General features: G+C 48.9%; 1 protein-coding gene across 1 annotated transcript in view; it reads left to right on the top strand.

Annotated features, from left to right (window-relative positions):
- The window catches only part of LOC144735920 (uncharacterized), a gene marked incomplete at its 3' end in the record, with an annotated part of 30,698 nt that extends 29,303 nt beyond the window's left edge, over nt 1–1,395 (top strand). Inside the window, exon 2 of the mRNA XM_078618496.1 lies at nt 818–1,395. Within this exon, the coding sequence (XP_078474622.1) occupies nt 818–1,395 (578 nt within the window). The remainder of the gene's footprint in view (nt 1–817) is intronic.
- Between the last annotated feature and the right edge of the window lie 19,002 nt (nt 1,396–20,397).

Here is a 20,397-nt window from a genome sequence, read left to right as displayed (position 1 = left end):
ACAAAGAGAGACTCAAACACACACAGACTCACACAGAGAGGCTCACACGTAAACTCACACAGAGAGACTCACACACAGACTCACACATACTCACAAAGAGAGTCTCACACACACACAGACTCACATAGAGAGACTCACACACAGACTCCACATGGAGACTAACACACATACTCATACCGAGAGTCTCACGCACACACAGACTCACACAGAGAGACTCACACACACACAGACTCGCAGAGAGAGTGTCATACACAGACTCACACAGAGAGACTAACACACAGACACAGACTCATACAGAGAGACTCACACACACACACAGACTCACAAAGAGAGACTCACACACACACAGAATCACACAGACTAACAAAGAGAGTCTCACGCACACACAGACTCACACAGAGAGACTCACACACAGACTCACACAGACTCACAAACAGAATCTCACTCACACACAGACTCACACAGAGAGGCTCTCACACACACAGACTCACACAGAGAGGCTTACACACACAGACTCATACAGAGAGACTCACACACACACAGACTCACACAGAGAGTCTCACACACACACAGACTCACACAGAGAGTCTCATACACAGACTCACACAGACTCGGACAGAGAGACTAACACACAGACACAGACTCATACAGAGAGACTCACACACAGATTCACACAGACTCGCAAAGAGAGCTTCACGCACACACAGACTCACACAGAGAGACTCACACACAGACTCACACAGACTCACAAAGAGAGTCTCACTCACACACAGACTCACACAGAGAGGCTCACACACACACAGACTCACACAGAGAGGTTTACACACACAGACTCATACAGAGAGACTCACACACACACAGACTCACACAGAGAGTCTCACACACACACACAGACTCACACAGAGAGACACTCACACAGACTCACAGAGACACACACACACAGACTCACACAGAGAGCCTCACACACAGACTCACACAGAGAGACTCACACACAGACTCACACAGATAACCTCACACACACAGACTCACACAGAGAGTCTCACACACACAGACTCACACAGAGTCTCACACCCACACACAGGCTCACACAGAGACTCACACATAGACTCACACAGAAAGTCTCATACACAGACTCACATACACACAGACTCACATACACACAGAGACTCACACAGAGAATCACACACAAAGACTCACACAGAGAGACTCACATACACACAGACTCACACAGAGACTCACACACACAGACTCACACAGAGAGACTCATATACAGACTCACACAGACGCGCACAGAGAGACTAACACACAGATTCATACAGAGAGTCTCGCACAGACACACACAGAGAGACTCACACACACACACACACATAGACTCAAACAGACTCACACAGAGAGGCTTACACAAACTCACACTGAGAGACTCACACATAAACTCACACAGACTCACATAGAGAGTTTCACGCACACAAAGACTCACACAGAGAGACACAGACTCCCACAGAGAGACTCACACACAGACTCACACAGACTCACGAAGAGAGTCTCACGCACACACAGACTCACACAGAGAGACACACACAGACTCACACAGATAGTCACACACACAGACTCACACAGAGAGTCTCACACACACAGACTCACACAGAGAGATTCACACACAGACTCACACAGAGAGACTCATACGCAGACTCACACATACGCGCACAGAGAGACTAACACAGACTCATACAGAGAGACTCACACAGACACACTCACACAGAGAGACTCGCACACACAGACTCACACAGAGAGGCTCACACAAACTCACACAGAGAGACTCACATAAACTCACACAGACTAACAGAGAGTTTCACGCACACACAGACTCACACAGAGAGTCTCACACACAGACTCACACAGAGAGTCTCACACACACACAGACTCACACAGAGAGACTCACACACACACACACACAGACTCACACAGAGAATCTCACACACACAGACTCAAACAGAGAGACTCGCACACACAGTCTCATACAGACTCACACACACACAGACTCACACAGCGAGACTAACACAGATAGTCACACACACACAGACTCACACGTAGAGACTCACATACACACAGATTCACACAGAGACTCACACACACAGACTCACACAGAGAGACTCATACGCAGACTCACACAGACGCGCACAGAGAGACTAACACAGACTCATACAGAGAGACTCACACAGACACACTCACACAGAGAGACTCATACACACAGACTCACACAGAGAGGCTCACACAAACTCACACAGAGAGACTCACATAAACTCACACAGACTCACAGAGAGTTTCACGCACACACAGACTCACACAGAGAGTCTCACACACACACACACAGAGACTCACACAGAGCGACTCACACACACACAGACTCACACAGAGAGACTCACACATACAGACTCAAACAGAGAGACTCGCACACACAGTCTCATACAGACTCACACACACACAGACTCACACAGAGAATCTCACACACAGACTCAAACAGAGAGACTCGCACACACAGTCTCATACAGACTCACACACACACAGACTCACACAGAGAGACTAACACAGATAGTCTCACACACACAGACTCACACGTAGAGACTCACACAGAGAGGCTCAAACACACACAGACTCATACAGAGAGTCTCATACACAGACTCACAGACTCGCACAGAGAGACTAACACTGACTAATACAGAGAGACTCACACACACAGGACTCACACAGAGAGGCTCAACACAAACTCACACAGAGAGACTCACACATAAACTCACACAGACTCACATAGAGAGTTTCACGCACACACAGACTCACACAGAGAGTCTCACACACACACACAGACTCACACAGAGAGACTCACACATGGGAGACTAACACACAGACTCATACCGAGAGACTTACACACACAGACTTACACAGAGAGGCTCACACACACACATACTCACACAGAGAGACTCACACACACAGGACTCACACAGAGAGGCTCAACACAAACTCACACAGAGAGACTCACACATAAACTCACACAGACTCACATAGAGAGTTTCACGCACACACAGACTCACACAGAGAGTCTCACACACACACACAGACTCACACAGAGAGACTCACACATGGGAGACTAACACACAGACTCATACCGAGAGACTTACACACACAGACTTACACAGAGAGGCTCACACACACACATACTCACACAGAGAGAGACCACGCACACACAGACTCACACAGAGAGTCTCACACACACACAGACTCACACAGAGAGTCTCATACACAGACTCACACAGAGAGTCTCACACACACACAGACTCACACAGAGAATCTCACACACAGACAGTCTCACACACACAGACTAACACAGAGAGTTTCACACACACAGACTCACACAGAGAGTCTCACACACACAGACTCACACAGAGGGACTCACACACAGATTCATACAGACTCACACAGAGAGACACAAACACAGACTCACACAGAGAGACTAACACACAGACTCACACAGAGGGACTCACACACAGATTCATACAGACTTACACAGAGAGACACAGACACAGACTCGCACAGAGAGTCTCACAAACACACACAGACTCACACAGAGAGACTCACAGACTCACACAGAGAGACTCACACACAGACTCACACAGAGAGTCTCACACACACACACAGACTCACACAGAGAGACACACAGACTCATACAGAGAGTCTCACACACACTCACACAGAGGCTCACACACACAAAGACTCACACAGAGAGGCTCACATACACACAGACTCACACAGAGACTCACACACACAGACTCACACAGAGAGACTCATATACAGACTCACACAGACGCGCACAGAGAGACTAACACAGACTCATACAGAGAGACTCACACAGACACACTCACACAGAGAGACTCACACAGACAGACTCACACAGAGTCTCTCACACACACAGACTCACACAGAGAGGCTTACACACACAGACTCACACAGAGACTCACACACAGACTCACACAGGGAGACTAACACACAGACTCATACCGAGAGACTTACACACACAGACTTACACAGAGAGGCTCACACACACACACACAGACTCACACAGAGGGTCTCATACACAGACTCGGACAGAGAGACTAACACACAGACACAGACTCATACAGAGAGACTCACACACACACACAGACTCACAAAGAGAGACTCACACACACACACAGACTCACACAGAGAGGCTCACACATAAACTCACCCAGAGAGAGACACACACAGACTCATACAGAGAGTCTCACACACACACAGAGAATCACACATACACACAGACTCACACAAGAGACTCACACCCACACACAGACTCACACAGAAACTCACACATAGACTCACAGAAAGTCTCATACACAGACTTACATACACACAGACTCACATACACACAGACTCACACAGAGACTCACACACACAGACTCACACAGAGAGACTCATATACAGACTCACACAGACGCGCACAGAGAGACTAACACAGACTCATACAGAGAGACTCACACAGACACACTCACACAGAGAGACTCACACATAAACTCACACAGAGAGACTCACACATAAACTCAAACAGACTCACACACAGACTCACAAAGAAAGTTTCACGTACACACAGACTCACACAGACAGACTCACACAGAGTCTCACACACACACACAGACTCACACAGAGAGGCTTACACACACAGACTCACACAGAGACTCACACACAGACTCACACAAGGAGACTAACACACAGACTCATACCGAGAGACTTACACAGAGAGGCTCACACACACACAAACTCACACAGAGTCTCACGCACACACAGACTCACACAGAGAGTCTCACACACACAGACTCACACAGAGAGTCTCATACATAGACTCACACAGATTCGGACAGAGAGACTAACACACACACACAGACTCACAAAGAGAGACTCAAACACACACAGACTCACACAGAGAGGCTCACACATAAACTCACACAGAGAGACTCACACACAGACTCACACAGACTCACAAAGAGAGTCTCACAAACACACAGACTCACACAGAGATGCTCACACACACAGACTCACACAGAGAGTCTCACACACACAGACTCACACAGAGGGACTCACACACAGATTCATACAGACTCATACAGATATACACAAACACAGACTCACACAGAGAGACTAACACACAGACTCACACAGAGGGACTCACACACAGATTCATACAGACTCACACAGAGAGACACAGACACAGACTCGCACAGAGAGTCTCACACACACACACAGACTCACACAGAGAGACTCACAGACTCACACAGAGAGACTCACACACAGACTCACACAGAGAGTCTCACACACACACACACACAGACTCACACAGAGAGACACACAGACTCATACAGAGAGTCTCACACACACTCACACAGAGGCTCACACGCACAAAGACTCACACAGAGAGACTCACATACACACAGACTCACACAGAGACTCACACACACAGACTCACACAGAGAGACTCATATACAGACTCACACAGACGCGCACAGAGAGACTAACACAGACTCATACAGAGAGACTCACACAGACACACTCACACAGAGAGACTCACACAGACAGACTCACACAGAGTCTCTCACACACACAGACTCAGACAGAGAGGCTTACACACAGACTCACACAGGGAGACTAACACACAGACTCATACCGAGAGACTTACACACACAGACTTACACAGAGAGGCTCACACACACACAGACTCACACAGAGGGTCTCATACACAGACTCGGACAGAGAGACTAACACACAGACACAGACTCATACAGAGAGACTCACACACACACAGACTCACAAAGAGAGACTCACACACACAGACTCACACAGAGAGGCTCACACATAAACTCACACAGAGAGAGACACACACAGACTCATACAGAGAGTCTCACACACACACAGAGAATCACACATACACACAGACTCACACAAGAGACTCACACCCACACACAGACTTACACAGAAACTCACACATAGACTCACAGAAAGTCTCATACACAGACTCACATACACACAGACTCACATACACACAGACTCACACAGAAACTTACACACACAAAGACTCACACAGAGAGACTCGCATACACACAGACTCACACAGAGACTCACACTCACAGGCTCACACAGAGAGACTCATATACAGACTCACACAGACGCGCACAGAGAGACTAACACAGACTCATACAGAGAGACTCACACAGACACACTCACACAGAGAGACTCACACATAAACTCACACAGAGAGACTCACACATAAACTCAAACAGACTCACACACAGACTCACAAAGAAAGTTTCACGCACACACAGACTCACACAGACAGACTCACACAGAGTCTCACACACACACACAGACTCACACAGAGAGGCTTACACACACAGACTCACACAGAGACTCACACACAGACTCATACCTAGAGACTTACACAGAGAGGCTCACACACACACAAACTCACACAGAGTCTCACGCACACACAGACTCACACACAGACTCACACAGAGAGTCTCACACACACACAGACTCACACAGAGAGTCTCATACACAGACTCACACAGATTCGGACAGAGAGACTAACACACAGACACAGACTCATACAGAGAGACTCACACACACACACACACAGACTCACAAAGAGAGACTCAAACACACACAGACTCACACAGAGAGGCTCACACATAAACTCACACAGAGAGACTCACACACAGACTCACACAGACTCACAAAGAGAGTCTCACACACACACAGACTCACATAGAGAGACTCACACACAGACTCCACATGGAGACTAACACACATACTCACACCGAGAGTCTCACGCACACACAGACTCACACAGAGAGACTCACACACACACAGACTCGCAGAGAGAGTCTCATACACAGACTCACACAGAGAGACTAACACACAGACACAGACTCATACAGAGAGACTCACACACACACACACAGACTCACACAGAGAGTCTCACACACACACAGACTCACACAGAGAGTCTCATACACAGACTCACACAGACTCGGACAGAGAGACTAACACACAGACACAGACTCATACAGAGAGACTCACACACAGATTCACACAGACTCACAAAGAGAGCTTCACGCACACACAGATTCACACAGAGAGACTCACACACAGACTCACACAGACTCACAAAGAGAGTCTCACTCACACACAGACTCACACAGAGAGGCTCACACACACAGACTCACACAGAGAGGCTTACACACACAGACTCATACAGAGAGTCTCACACACACACACAGACTCACACAGAGAGACACTCACACAGACTCACAGAGACACACACACACAGACTCACACAGAGAGCCTCACACACAGACTCACACAGAGAGACTCACACACAGACTCACACAGATAACCTCACACACACAGACTCACACAGAGAGGCTCACACACACACAGACTCACACAGAGAGGCTTACACACACAGACTCATACAGAGAGTCTCACACACACACAGAGAATCACACATACACACAGACTCACACAAGAGACTCACACCCACACACAGACTCACACAGAAACTCACACATAGACTCACAGAAAGTCTCATACACAGACTCACATACACACAGACTCACATACACACAGACTCACACAGAAACTTACACACACAAAGACTCACACAGAGAGACTCGCATACACACAGACTCACACAGAGACTCACACTCACAGGCTCACACAGAGAGACTCATATACAGACTCACACAGAGGCGCACAGAGAGACTAACACAGACTCATACAGAGAGACTCACACAGACACACTCACACAGAGAGACTCACACATAAACTCACACAGAGAGACTCACACATAAACTCAAACAGACTCACACACAGACTCACAAAGAAAGTTTCACGCACACACAGACTCACACAGACAGACTCACACAGAGTCTCACACACACACACAGACTCACACAGAGAGGCTTACACACACAGACTCACACAGAGACTCACACACAGACTCATACCGAGAGACTTACACAGAGAGGCTCACACACACACAAACTCACACAGAGTCTCACGCACACACAGACTCACACACAGACTCACACAGAGAGTCTCACACACACACAGACTCACGCAGAGAGTCTCATACACAGACTCACACAGATTCGGACAGAGAGACTAACACACAGACACAGACTCATACAGAGAGACTCACACACACACACACACAGACTCACAAAGAGAGATTCAAACACACACAGACTCACACAGAGAGGCTCACACATAAACTCACACAGAGAGACTCACACACAGACTCACACAGACTCACAAAGAGAGTCTCACACACACACAGACTCACATAGAGAGACTCACACACAGACTCCACATGGAGACTAACACACATACTCATACCGAGAGTCACACGCACACACAGACTCACACAGAGAGACTCACACACACACAGACTCGCAGAGAGAGTCTCATACACAGACTCACACAGAGAGACTAACACACAGACACAGACTCATACAGAGAGACTCACACACACACACAGACTCACAAAGAGAGACTCACACACACACAGACTCACACAGAGAGACTCACACACACACAGACTCGCAGAGAGAGTCTCATACACAGACTCACACAGAGAGTCTCACACACACACAGACTCACACAGAGAGATTCACACACAGACTCACACAGAGAGACTCACACGCAGACTCACACATACGTGCACAGAGAGACTAACACAGACTCATACAGAGAGACTCACACAGACACACTCACACAGAGAGACTCGCACACACAGACTCACACAGAGAGGCTCACACAAACTCACACAGAGAGACTCAGATAAACTCACACAGACTCACAGAGAGTTTCACGCACACACAGACTCACACAGAGAGTCTCACACACAGACTCACACAGAGAGTCTCACACACACACAGACTCACACAGAGAGACTCACACACACACACAGACTCACACAGAGAATCTCACACACACAGACTCAAACAGAGAGACTCGCACACACAGTCTCATACAGACTCACACACACACAGTCTCACACAGCGAGACTAACACAGATAGTCTCACACACACAGACTCACACGTAGAGACTCACACAGAGAGGCTCAAACACACACAGACTCATACAGAGAGTCTCATACACAGACTCACAGACTCGCACAGAGAGACTAACACTGACTAATACAGAGAGACTCACACACACAGGACTCACACAGAGAGGCTCACACAAACTCACACAGAGAGACTCACACATAAACTCACACAGACTCACATAGAGAGTTTCACGCACACACAGACTCACACAGAGAGTCTCACACACACACACAGACTCACACAGAGAGACTCACACAGGGAGACTAACACACAGACTCATACCGAGAGACTTACACACACAGACTTACACAGAGAGGCTCACACACACACATACTCACACAGAGTCTCACGCACACACAGACTCACACAGAGAGTCTCACACACACACAGACTCACACAGAGAGTCTCACACACAGACTCACACAGAGAGGCTCACATACACACACTCACACAGTCTGACACACAGAGACTCACACAGACTCACACAGAGAGTCTCTCTCACACACAGACTCACACAGAGAGTCTCACACACACACAGACTCACACAGAGAATCTCACACACAGACAGTCTCACACACACAGACTCACACAGAGAGTCTCACACACACAGACTCACACAGAGAGTCTCACACACACAGACTCACACAGAGGGACTCACACACAGATTCATACAGACTCCCACAGAGAGACACAAACACAGACTCACACAGAGAGACTAACACACAGACTCACACAGAGGGACTCACACACAGATTCATACAGACTCACACAGAGAGACAAACACAGACTCGCACAGAGAGTCTCACACACACACACAGACTCACACAGAGAGACACACAGACTCATACCGAGAGTCTCACACACACTCACACAGAGGCTCACACACACAAAGACTCACACAGAGAGACTCACATACACACAGACTCACACAGAGACTCACACACACAGACTCACACAGAGAGACTCATATACAGACTCACACAGACGCGCACAGAGAGACTAACACAGACTCATACAGAGAGGCTTACACACACAGACTCACACAGAAACTCACACACAGACTCACACAGGGAGACTAACACACAGACTCATACCGAGAGACTTACACACACAAACTTACACAGAGAGGCTCACACACACACAGACTCACACAGAGGGTCTCATACACAGACTCGGACAGAGAGACTAACACACAGACACAGACTCATACAGAGAGACTAACACACAGACACAGACTCATACAGAGAGACTCACACACACACACATATTCACACAAGAGACTCACACCCACACACAGACTCACACAGAAACTCACACATAGACTCACAGAAAGTCTCATACACAGACTTACATAAACACAGACTCACATACACACAGACTCACACAGAGACTTACACACACAGACTTACACAGAGAGGCTCACACACACACAGACTCACACAGAGGGTCTAATACACAGACTCGGACAGAGAGACTAACACACAGACACAGACTCATACAGAGAGACTCACACACACACACAAACTCAAAAAGAGAGACTCACACACACACACAGACTCACACAGAGAGACACACAGACTCATACAGAGAGTCTCACACACACTCACACAGAGGCTCACACACACAAAGACTCACACAGAGAGACTCACATACACACAGACTCACACAGAGACTCACACACTCAGACTCACACAGAGAGACTCATATACAGACTCACACAGACGCGCACAGAGAGACTAACACAGACTCATACAGAGAGACTCACACAGACACACTCACATAGAGAGACTCACACAGACAGACTCACACAGAGTCTCTCACACACACAGACTCACACAGAGAGGCTTACACACACAGACTCACACACAGACTCACACAGGGAGACTAACACACAGACTCATACCGAGAGACGTACACACACAGACTTACACAGAGAGGCTCACACACACACAGACTCACAGAGAGGGTCTCATACACAGACTCGGACAAAGAGACTAACACACAGACACAGACTCATACAGAGAGACTCACAAACACACAGACTCACAAAGAGAGACTCACACACACACACAGACTCACACAGAGAGGCTCACACATAAACTCACACAGAGAGACTCACACATAAACTCACACAGACTCACACACAGACTCACAAAGAGAGTTTCAAGCACACACAGACTCAGACAAACTCACACACAGACTCACACAGACTCACACAGAGAGGCTTACACACACAGACTCACACAGAGAGACTCACACACAGACTCACACAGGGAGACTAACACACAGACTCATACCGAGAGACTCTGACACACAGACTCACACAGAGAGGCTCACACACACACACAGACTCACACAGAGAGTCTCACACACACACAGACTCACACAGAGAGTCTCATACACAGACTCCCACAGACTCGGACAGAGAGACTAACACACAGACACAGACTCATACAGAGAGACTCACACACAGACTCACACAGACTCACAAAGAGAGCTTCACGCACACACAGACTCACACAGAGAGACTCACACACAGACTCACACAGACTCACAAAGAGAGTCTCACTCACACACAGACTCACACAGAGAGGCTCACACACACACAGACTCACACAGAGAGGCTCACACACACACAGACTCACACAGAGAGGCTTACACACACAGACTCATACAGAGAGACTCACACACACACAGACTCACACAGAGAGTCTTACACACACACACAGACTCACACAGAGAGACACTCACACAGACTCACAGAGACACACACACACAGACTCACACAGAGAGCCTCACACACAGACTCACACAGAGAGACTCACACACAGTCTCACACAGATAACCTCACACACACAGACTCACACAGAGAGTCTCACACACACAGACTCACACAGAGTCTCACACCCACACACAGGCTCACACAGAGACTCACACATAGACTCACACAGAAAGTCTCATACACAGACTCACATACACACAGACTCACATACACACAGACTCACACAGAGACTCACACAGAGACTCACACACACAAAGACTCACACAGAGAGACTCACATACACACAGACTCACACAGAGACTCACACACACAGACTCACACAGAGAGACTCATATACAGACTCACACAGACGCGCACAGAGAGACTAACACACATACTCATACAGAGAATCTCGCACAGACACACACAGAGAGACTCACACACACACACACAGACTCACACAGACTCACACAGAGAGGCTTACACAAACTCACACAGAGAGACTCACACATAAACTCACACAGACTCACATAGAGAGTTTCACGCACACACAGACTCACACAGAGAGACACAGACTCCCACAGAGAGACACACACAGACTCACACAGACTCACGAAGAGAGTCTCACGCACACACAGACTCACACAGAGAGACACACACAGACTCAGACAGATAGTCACACACACAGACTCACACAGAGAGTCTCACACACACACAAACTCACACAGAGAGATTCACACACAGACTCACACAGATAATCTCACACACACAGATTCACACAGAGACTCACACACACAGACGCGCACAGAGAGACTAACACAGACTCATACAGAGAGACTCACACAGACACACTCACACAGAGAGACTCACACACACAGACTCACACAGAGAGGCTCACACAAACTCACACAGAGAGACTCACATAAACTCACACAGACTCACAGAGAGTTTCACGCACACACAGACTCACACAGAGAGTCTCACACACACACACAGAGAGACTCACACAGAGAGACTCACACAAGACTCACACAGATCAACTCACACACACAGACTCACACAGAGAGTCTCACACACAGACTCACACAGAGAGTCTCACACACACACAGACTCACACAGAGAGACTCACACACACACACAGACTCACGCAGAGATTCTTACACACACAGACTCAAACAGAGAAACTCGCACACACAGTCTCACATAGACTCACACACACATACTCACACAGAGAGACTAACACAGATAGTCTCACACACACAGACTCACACGTAGAGACTCACACAGAGAGGCTCAAATACACACAGACTCATACAGAGAGTCTCATACACAGACTCACAGACTCGCACAGAGAGACTAACACTGACTAATGCAGAGAGACTCACACACACAGGACTCACACAGAGAGGCTCACACCAACTCACACAGAGAGACTCACACATAAACTCACACAGACTCACATAGAGAGTTTCACGCACACACAGACTCACACAGAGAGTCTCACACACACACAGACTCACACAGAGAGACTCACACAGAGAGACTCACACACAGACTCACACAGATAAACTCACACACACAGACTCACACAGAGTCTCACACACAGACTCACACAGAGAGTCTCGCACACACAGACTCACACAGAGAGACTCACACACACACACAGACTCACACAGAGAATCTCACACACACAGACTCAAACAGAGAGACTCGCACACACAGTCTCACACAGACTCACACACACACACAGACTCACACAGAGAGACTCACACAGATAGTTTCACACACACAGACTCACACGTAGAGACTCACACAGAGAGGCTCAAACACACACAGACTCATACAGAGAGTCTCATACACAGACTCACAGACTCGCACAGAGAGACTAACACTGACTAATACAGAGAGACTCACACACACAGACTCACACAGAGAGACTCATACACACAGACTCACACAGATAGACTCATACACACACACAGTCGCGTGGTGCCGGGCACGACCCGCTCCGGGGACAGTGTCTGGTGGGGAGTTTGACTGGGGCGGTACACCTGTCAATCGGTAACGCAGGTGTCCTAAGGCGAGCTCAGGGAGGACAGAACCCTCCCGTGGAGCAGAAGGGCAAAAGCTCGCTTGATCTTGATTTTCAGTACGAGTACAGACCGTGAAAGCGGGGCCTCACGATTCTTTTGACTTTTTGGGTTTTAAGCAAGAGGTGTCAGAAAAGTTACCACAGGGATAACTGGCTTGTGGCGACCAAGCGTTCATAGCGACGTCGTTTTTTGATCCTTCGATGTCGGCTCTTCTTATCATTGTGAAGCAGAATTCACCAAGCGTTGGATTGTTCACCCACTAATAGGGAACGTGACCTGGGTTTAGACCGTCGTGAGACAGGTTATTTTTACCCTACTGATGCTGTGTCGTCGCAATAGTAATCCTGCTCAGTACGATAGGAACCGCAGGTTCAGACATTTGGCGCATGCGCTTGGCTGAGGAGCCAACGGTGGGACGCTACCATCTGAGGGATTATGACTGAACGCCTCTAAGTCCGAATCCCCCCTAGACGCGACGATACTGTTGCGCCCGGATCTTCGGTTGGCATATCATAGCCGGGTGGATTCCTGCCCGGTGCGGAATGCCGTAGGTCCCTGGATCGAGGTGCCGCCGCAAGCGTTCGGTGGCCTTCTCCTCAGTCGCTCGACAGCATGCTCGCGGGGAAGCTGGGTGCCAAATCATTCGTAAACGACCTGGTTCTGGCTCGGGGTTTCGTAAGTAGCAGAGCAGCTTCCTCGCTGCGATCTACTGAAAGTCAGCCCTTGAGACAAGGCTTTGTCCTGGTGCCACCCATGGGCACCGCGGCTCCTAAAAGGACCGTACGCACTACGCACTCATGTGACTTCTTTTCGAGCGTCTTATTCCGACGCTGCTGAAACAGCAGCGAGATACCGGTGGGGACTCGGCTGACTTTGTTAGGTGAGCCGCCTAGGTCGGTCGGTGTCTGACAAAGTGACATTTTTTAAACCTGCAATTCCTATGCTATTTTAATGTACGCGTCTGTCGGGGGGTAACAACGCAAAACAGCGTTTTGCCAGCCCGAGGGAATTCGATGCGAGAGAAACGAGGCCCCGTTACGCACAAGAGAGCAATCCCCGCCAATTTCTCCCATTTGATGGGGTCTATCAGTAAAAACTTTTTTTTACTTTCTTTTTTTTAATTACTTTTTTTACTTACTTTTTTTAATTATTTTTTTTACTTACTTTTTTAATTAGTTTTTTTACACTTTTTTTTATACTTTTTTTTTTACACTTATTTTTTACTTATTTTTTTTAGTGCACGTGCAAATCTGCTGGAAAAGCCTGCGGAAGTCTCGTGGCGTTCGTACGCTATTTGGCAACACTGAAATGAGCGTTTTGCCAGCCCGAGGGAATTCGGTGCGAGAGAAACGCTGCCCCGTGACACACAAGAGAGCAATCCTCGCCAATTTCTCCCATTTGATGGGGTCTATCTGTAAAAAATTTTACTTTTTTTTGAGTACACGTGCAAATCTGCTGAGGCAGACTGTTGTAAAAGGTTTGCAATGGGTGTAGCCCAAGGGTCATAAAGAAGTGGTCGGGGCTAGTGATGTTAATGTGAAAAATTAGCATGTAACTGTAAGATAGGAGAGCGGCCTCCTCGACGAGGGCACGAAATTGATTTTTCCAAGACGGAGGTACTCTGCAAACCTAGCGGCTACCTTCAGAGATTTGTTTATAAAGCCATCCAGATATATAAACACAGACACACTTCAACCGAGAGGATGGGTACAAACTGAGCAATCATTGGAAGGACGTTATTAACCAGGTAAAGTATTAACTGACTGTGATGTTTCCATGTCAGCTGTTATTTCCAGCCCCCTCATACCGCCCCTGCCCCCCCGCTCCCCCCACCATCGTGACCCCCCGCCCCCCCCTCGCGACCACCCTTGCCCCCCATTGCTCCCCCATAATCCCCCATGCCCCCCCCCCTCGTGACCCCCCCTGCCCCTCCCCCTCACAACCCCCCATGTCCCTTTCTCACGACTCCCTCCCCACGCCCCCGCAGCCCCCCCTCGTGACTCCCACCATGCCCCCCCTCGCGACCCCCCCATTCCCACTCCTGCCCCCCTCGTGACCCCCCATGACCCCCCTCATGCCCCCCCTGCCCCTTCCCTTCCTGACCCCCCATGCCCCCCCACCCTCCCCCTCGCGGTCCCCCTCATGCCCCTCCTGCCACTCCTGCGCCCTCCCTCGTGACCCCCCATGCCGCCCCGCCACCCCCTCGCGACCCCCCTTGCCCCCCCATGCTCCCCCTCAACCCGCAATGCCCCCCTACCCTTCCCCACGCGACCCCCCCCCTGCCCCCTGCCCCTTCCTCCTCACAACTCCAACCATGCCTCCCCATGCCCCTCCCTCCCGACTCCCTCCCCATACCCCCCAGCCCCCCCCCCCTCGTGACTCCCACCATGCCCCCCCTCGCGACCCCCCCCATGCCCCCCTGCCCCTCCCCTTCGTGACCCCCCTTTGCCCCCCGCCCTCCCCCTCGCGGCCCCCTCATGCCCCCTGTGCCCCCCCTTGCCCCCCCTCAAACCCCATGCCCCCCTACCCTCCCCCTCGCGACCCCCTTGCCCCCCCCCAGCCCCCCCTGGTGACTAACAGCATGCCCAGCCTCGTGACCCACCCCATGCCCGCTCCTGCCCTCCTCGTGACCCCCCCATGCCCCCCACGCGCGACTCCCCCCATGCCCCCGCCCTCCCCACCATCGTGACCCCCCTTTTGCCCCCCATGCCCCCCCCTGTCCCGCCGTCGCGACCCCACCCCCCTTTCTCCCCTTCCTGGCAACCCCCGCCCATGCCCCTCCCCCTCGCGACCCGCCCCCTCATCCCCCATGTCCCACCCCCCTCCCCCCGCTGCTACTTCCGCTTAGGCCTTGGCCGAGTGGAGGCGGCGCGCGCTGTGGATTGTGGGTGGCGAGCGGCTGATTTGAATTCCCGCTCACGGCCACCGTCAGTGGCTCGCGAAAGCTCCTGAAGCGGCGACTCGCTGGGCCTCCTCTACGTTGACTCAGCCTGAAGGTGAGAACCTCAGCAGTGGCGGCGGCGGTGGGGGTGAGACAGAGGAGGCGCCTGGCCCACAGCCGCCACGTTCTGCTGAGTTCACGGTGCTGCTTCAAGCAGAGCTCGGCCCTGCTGCTGCTGAGAGCCACTCCCAGACGGCCGTGTGGCTGATGGGGATTATAGTTGTGGTTACATTATAGTTGTGGTTAAATTATAGTTGTGGTTATAGTTGTTGGTCGTGGTTATTGTTGTGATTATAATTGTGTGGTTGTTATTGTGGTGGTTGTGCAAGGTGGTGGCACACGAGTTAACCCATAGCACCAGGGTCTAGCCCTCCTGTTGTACCAAGCCAGGCAGAGCAGTCAACCCATGGCACCTGAGTCTGGCCCGTGACCTCCTCCTGCACTTAGCCTGGCACAGCCGTCAAACCATGGCACCTGAGTTATTGTGGTGACGTTACCACCACGTAGTGGTGAATGGCGACTGTTGATGTGTGTGGGCTTGTGTGTGAGTATGATGGTGAATGCGTGAGTATGATGGTATCATGGTGAGTGTATCATGATTAGTGAGTAATATTGAGTGTGAGTTTGACTAATTCTCCCCCCTCTCGCTGTCTCTGCTTTCCCCCCTAACTTCCTCGCCTGGTATACAGACAGGAGTTTGGGTTCGATCCCGACCCTGATGCCTGCTGTATATTTGGAGTTTGCGTGTCTGTGTCTCTCCCCGTGGTCGCGTGGATTTTTCTCCGGGTCCTAAGGGTCCTCCGGGTCTTCCCTCCACATTTAGAAACATTCGTTTAAAGTTTTGACTTGACTGCAGGAATTCATATTCTTGGTTCTTTCGGTAAAGTCACGTAAATAGAAAAAAAAAAAATTATATATTTTTTAATAGAAATACAAAATAAGATATATTGAAAATAATAAAAGCAATATATTATATTTATTTTATTAATATATATTTTTATGTTTTGGTTTTCTATTTACTTGACTTTACCGAAAGAACCAAGAATATGAATATTCCTTTTAAAGTATTTGGCTGCTGTAATTTACACGTGATGATGAACCACTTCGTTGAGCTATCATTGGTGCCAAGTCGCTTCTGAATAAGTAATATTTAAAAGTACTTTTTTTAAAAACTCGCTTTAATGAAATGTACCGTACGAGTAATGGCAGAACTCCACGACTCCAGGAAGTTGCCCCGAGGCTTGCCATAACGTATGGGACCGTGGTTATTTACCGCCAACGTCAGTTGAGCGTGGACAATTAGACCCAAGCCGAATCATAACATGTAAAAATGAATGTTTAAAAATACTTTTTTTGATATAATCTAGTTTTTTCATCAGTATGACATAAGTATACCAAGTTTGCAGTCGATACCACATTGGGAAGTGGGTTAAAATTGAGTTACAAGATTTGAGGATACGACAACAACAGAGTCATTTAAATAAAAGCGTGTAATAAAATGAGATGTTTAGCTCAGTGGACCTTACTTGGTAAAATGAAAATTGTTGAGATTTTAGTCTAGTTTTGCCTCTCCTTCCCGAGCACAACAACAAGCAGGAGCAGGGGGAGGAGCATTCTCCACTAAGTGGTGGTGACGACACCACGGCACTTGTGCCAGGATATGTGCACCACATATATCCATCACATAGAGACCCATAGAGTCATCACACATAGACCTATACACTCACCACGCACAGACCCTCAGACTTGCACAGAGAACCATAGACTCACCATAGAGGCCCATAGACTCATCAGACAGAGATCCACATACTCAAACAGAGCCCTATAGACTCACCAAACAGAGACATAGACTCACCACAGAGAGACACATAGACTCACCAGACAGATACCCATAGACTCAATCGTACCCATACTCACATAGAGACCCACAGACTCGCGACACAGAGACCCATATAATCACCACACAGAGACCCATAGACTTACACAAAGGCACATAGACTCATCACACAGAACCACAGACTCAAACACACCCACGGACTCGCAGAGTAAGACTCGCAGAGGTCTATGGACTCACCACACAAACACATAGACTCACCACAGAGACCCATAGACTCACCACATAGATTCTAGATTTGAAGCTTTCGTGACTGCAAGGATTCATATTCTTAGGTTTTTTCGGTAAAGTCACGTAGGTAAAAAATTAAAATTTATAAAAGTAAAATAAAAATAAAAATCACGACGTTTCGGAGGCAACACAAGCTTCCGTCTTCAGGTGGAACCGTCACAGCACGATAGCTGTATCAAGTGAGATAAATTGCAAGAACACAGTATTTGTATATATATACTGGTTGAGGGTGGGAGGAGCCAAGGTAGGCCCTGAATATTATTTTTGTGAGGTTCGGTGCGGCTGAAGCACGCTGTTAGGAATGGGCCTTTGTTGTGTAAACTAGGTGCGGATGATGTAAAGGTGCGTGCAAAAGGGACTGAGCCTTCTTGTTATGTAGAGATGATGCGGCTGAAATCGCTGCCAGGAAATGAGTCTTTGTTGTGTAGAATGATTGACTGAGCCTATTATTATGTAGAGGTGGTGCGGCTTACATCGCTGTCAGGAAATGAGTCTTTGTGGTGTAGAATGGTTGACAGCCTATTATTATGTAGAGGTGGTGCGGCTTAACTCGCTGCCAAGAAATGAGTCTTTGTTGTGTAGAATGGTTGACTGAGCCTATTATTATGTAGGGGTGGTGCAGCTGAAATCGCTGCCATCATCACGGTTGAAATTATGTCTGTGTTTGTATATTTGGATGGCCTCGTGTACAAACCTTTGATGGTAGCCAGGAGGCTTGCAGAGCACCTTAGTCTCGGAAAAGACAATTTCATGAGAGCCCACAGCATTGTAGCAATGACTCTATGGTCTTCCCAAGATCCATAAAGAAGGCACCCCGCTACGACCCATCGTGTTGACCATCAACTCTCCTACGTACAAACTGGCCCGGTTTCTATCAGATACTCTGCTTCCCTTCACAGGCAAGACCTCTTCGGCAGTACTCAATTCAACCCAATTAGTCTCTATGGTCAAGGACATGGTACTATCTCCTGATGATATCCTCGTCAGTTTTGATGTAGTATCTCTGTTTATCCAAGGTCCCAGTACCTGACACCCTAACAATAATTGAGGACTTGGTCCAACATGGATTGAATTCGGATGTACCTGCGCTGGTTAGGCATTGCCTCACCAACACTTATTTTACTTGGAATGGCACCTTCTACAAACAGAATGAGGGTACCCCTATGGGCTCCCCCTTGTCACCAGTGATAGCCAACATGTTCATGGAAGAGTTTGAATCAGACGCCATCCAGACATCCACCCTGCGTCCTTCCTTGTGGAAGAGGTATGTGGATGACACTTTCGTCATTTGGCCACATGGCCT

The sequence above is a fragment of the Lampetra planeri genome, chromosome 58 (genome assembly GCF_965212315.1).
Source record: "Lampetra planeri chromosome 58, kcLamPlan1.2.h2, whole genome shotgun sequence".
Classification (NCBI taxonomy): domain Eukaryota; kingdom Metazoa; phylum Chordata; class Hyperoartia; order Petromyzontiformes; family Petromyzontidae; genus Lampetra; species Lampetra planeri.
This window is presented reverse-complemented; position numbering and strand designations above follow the sequence as displayed.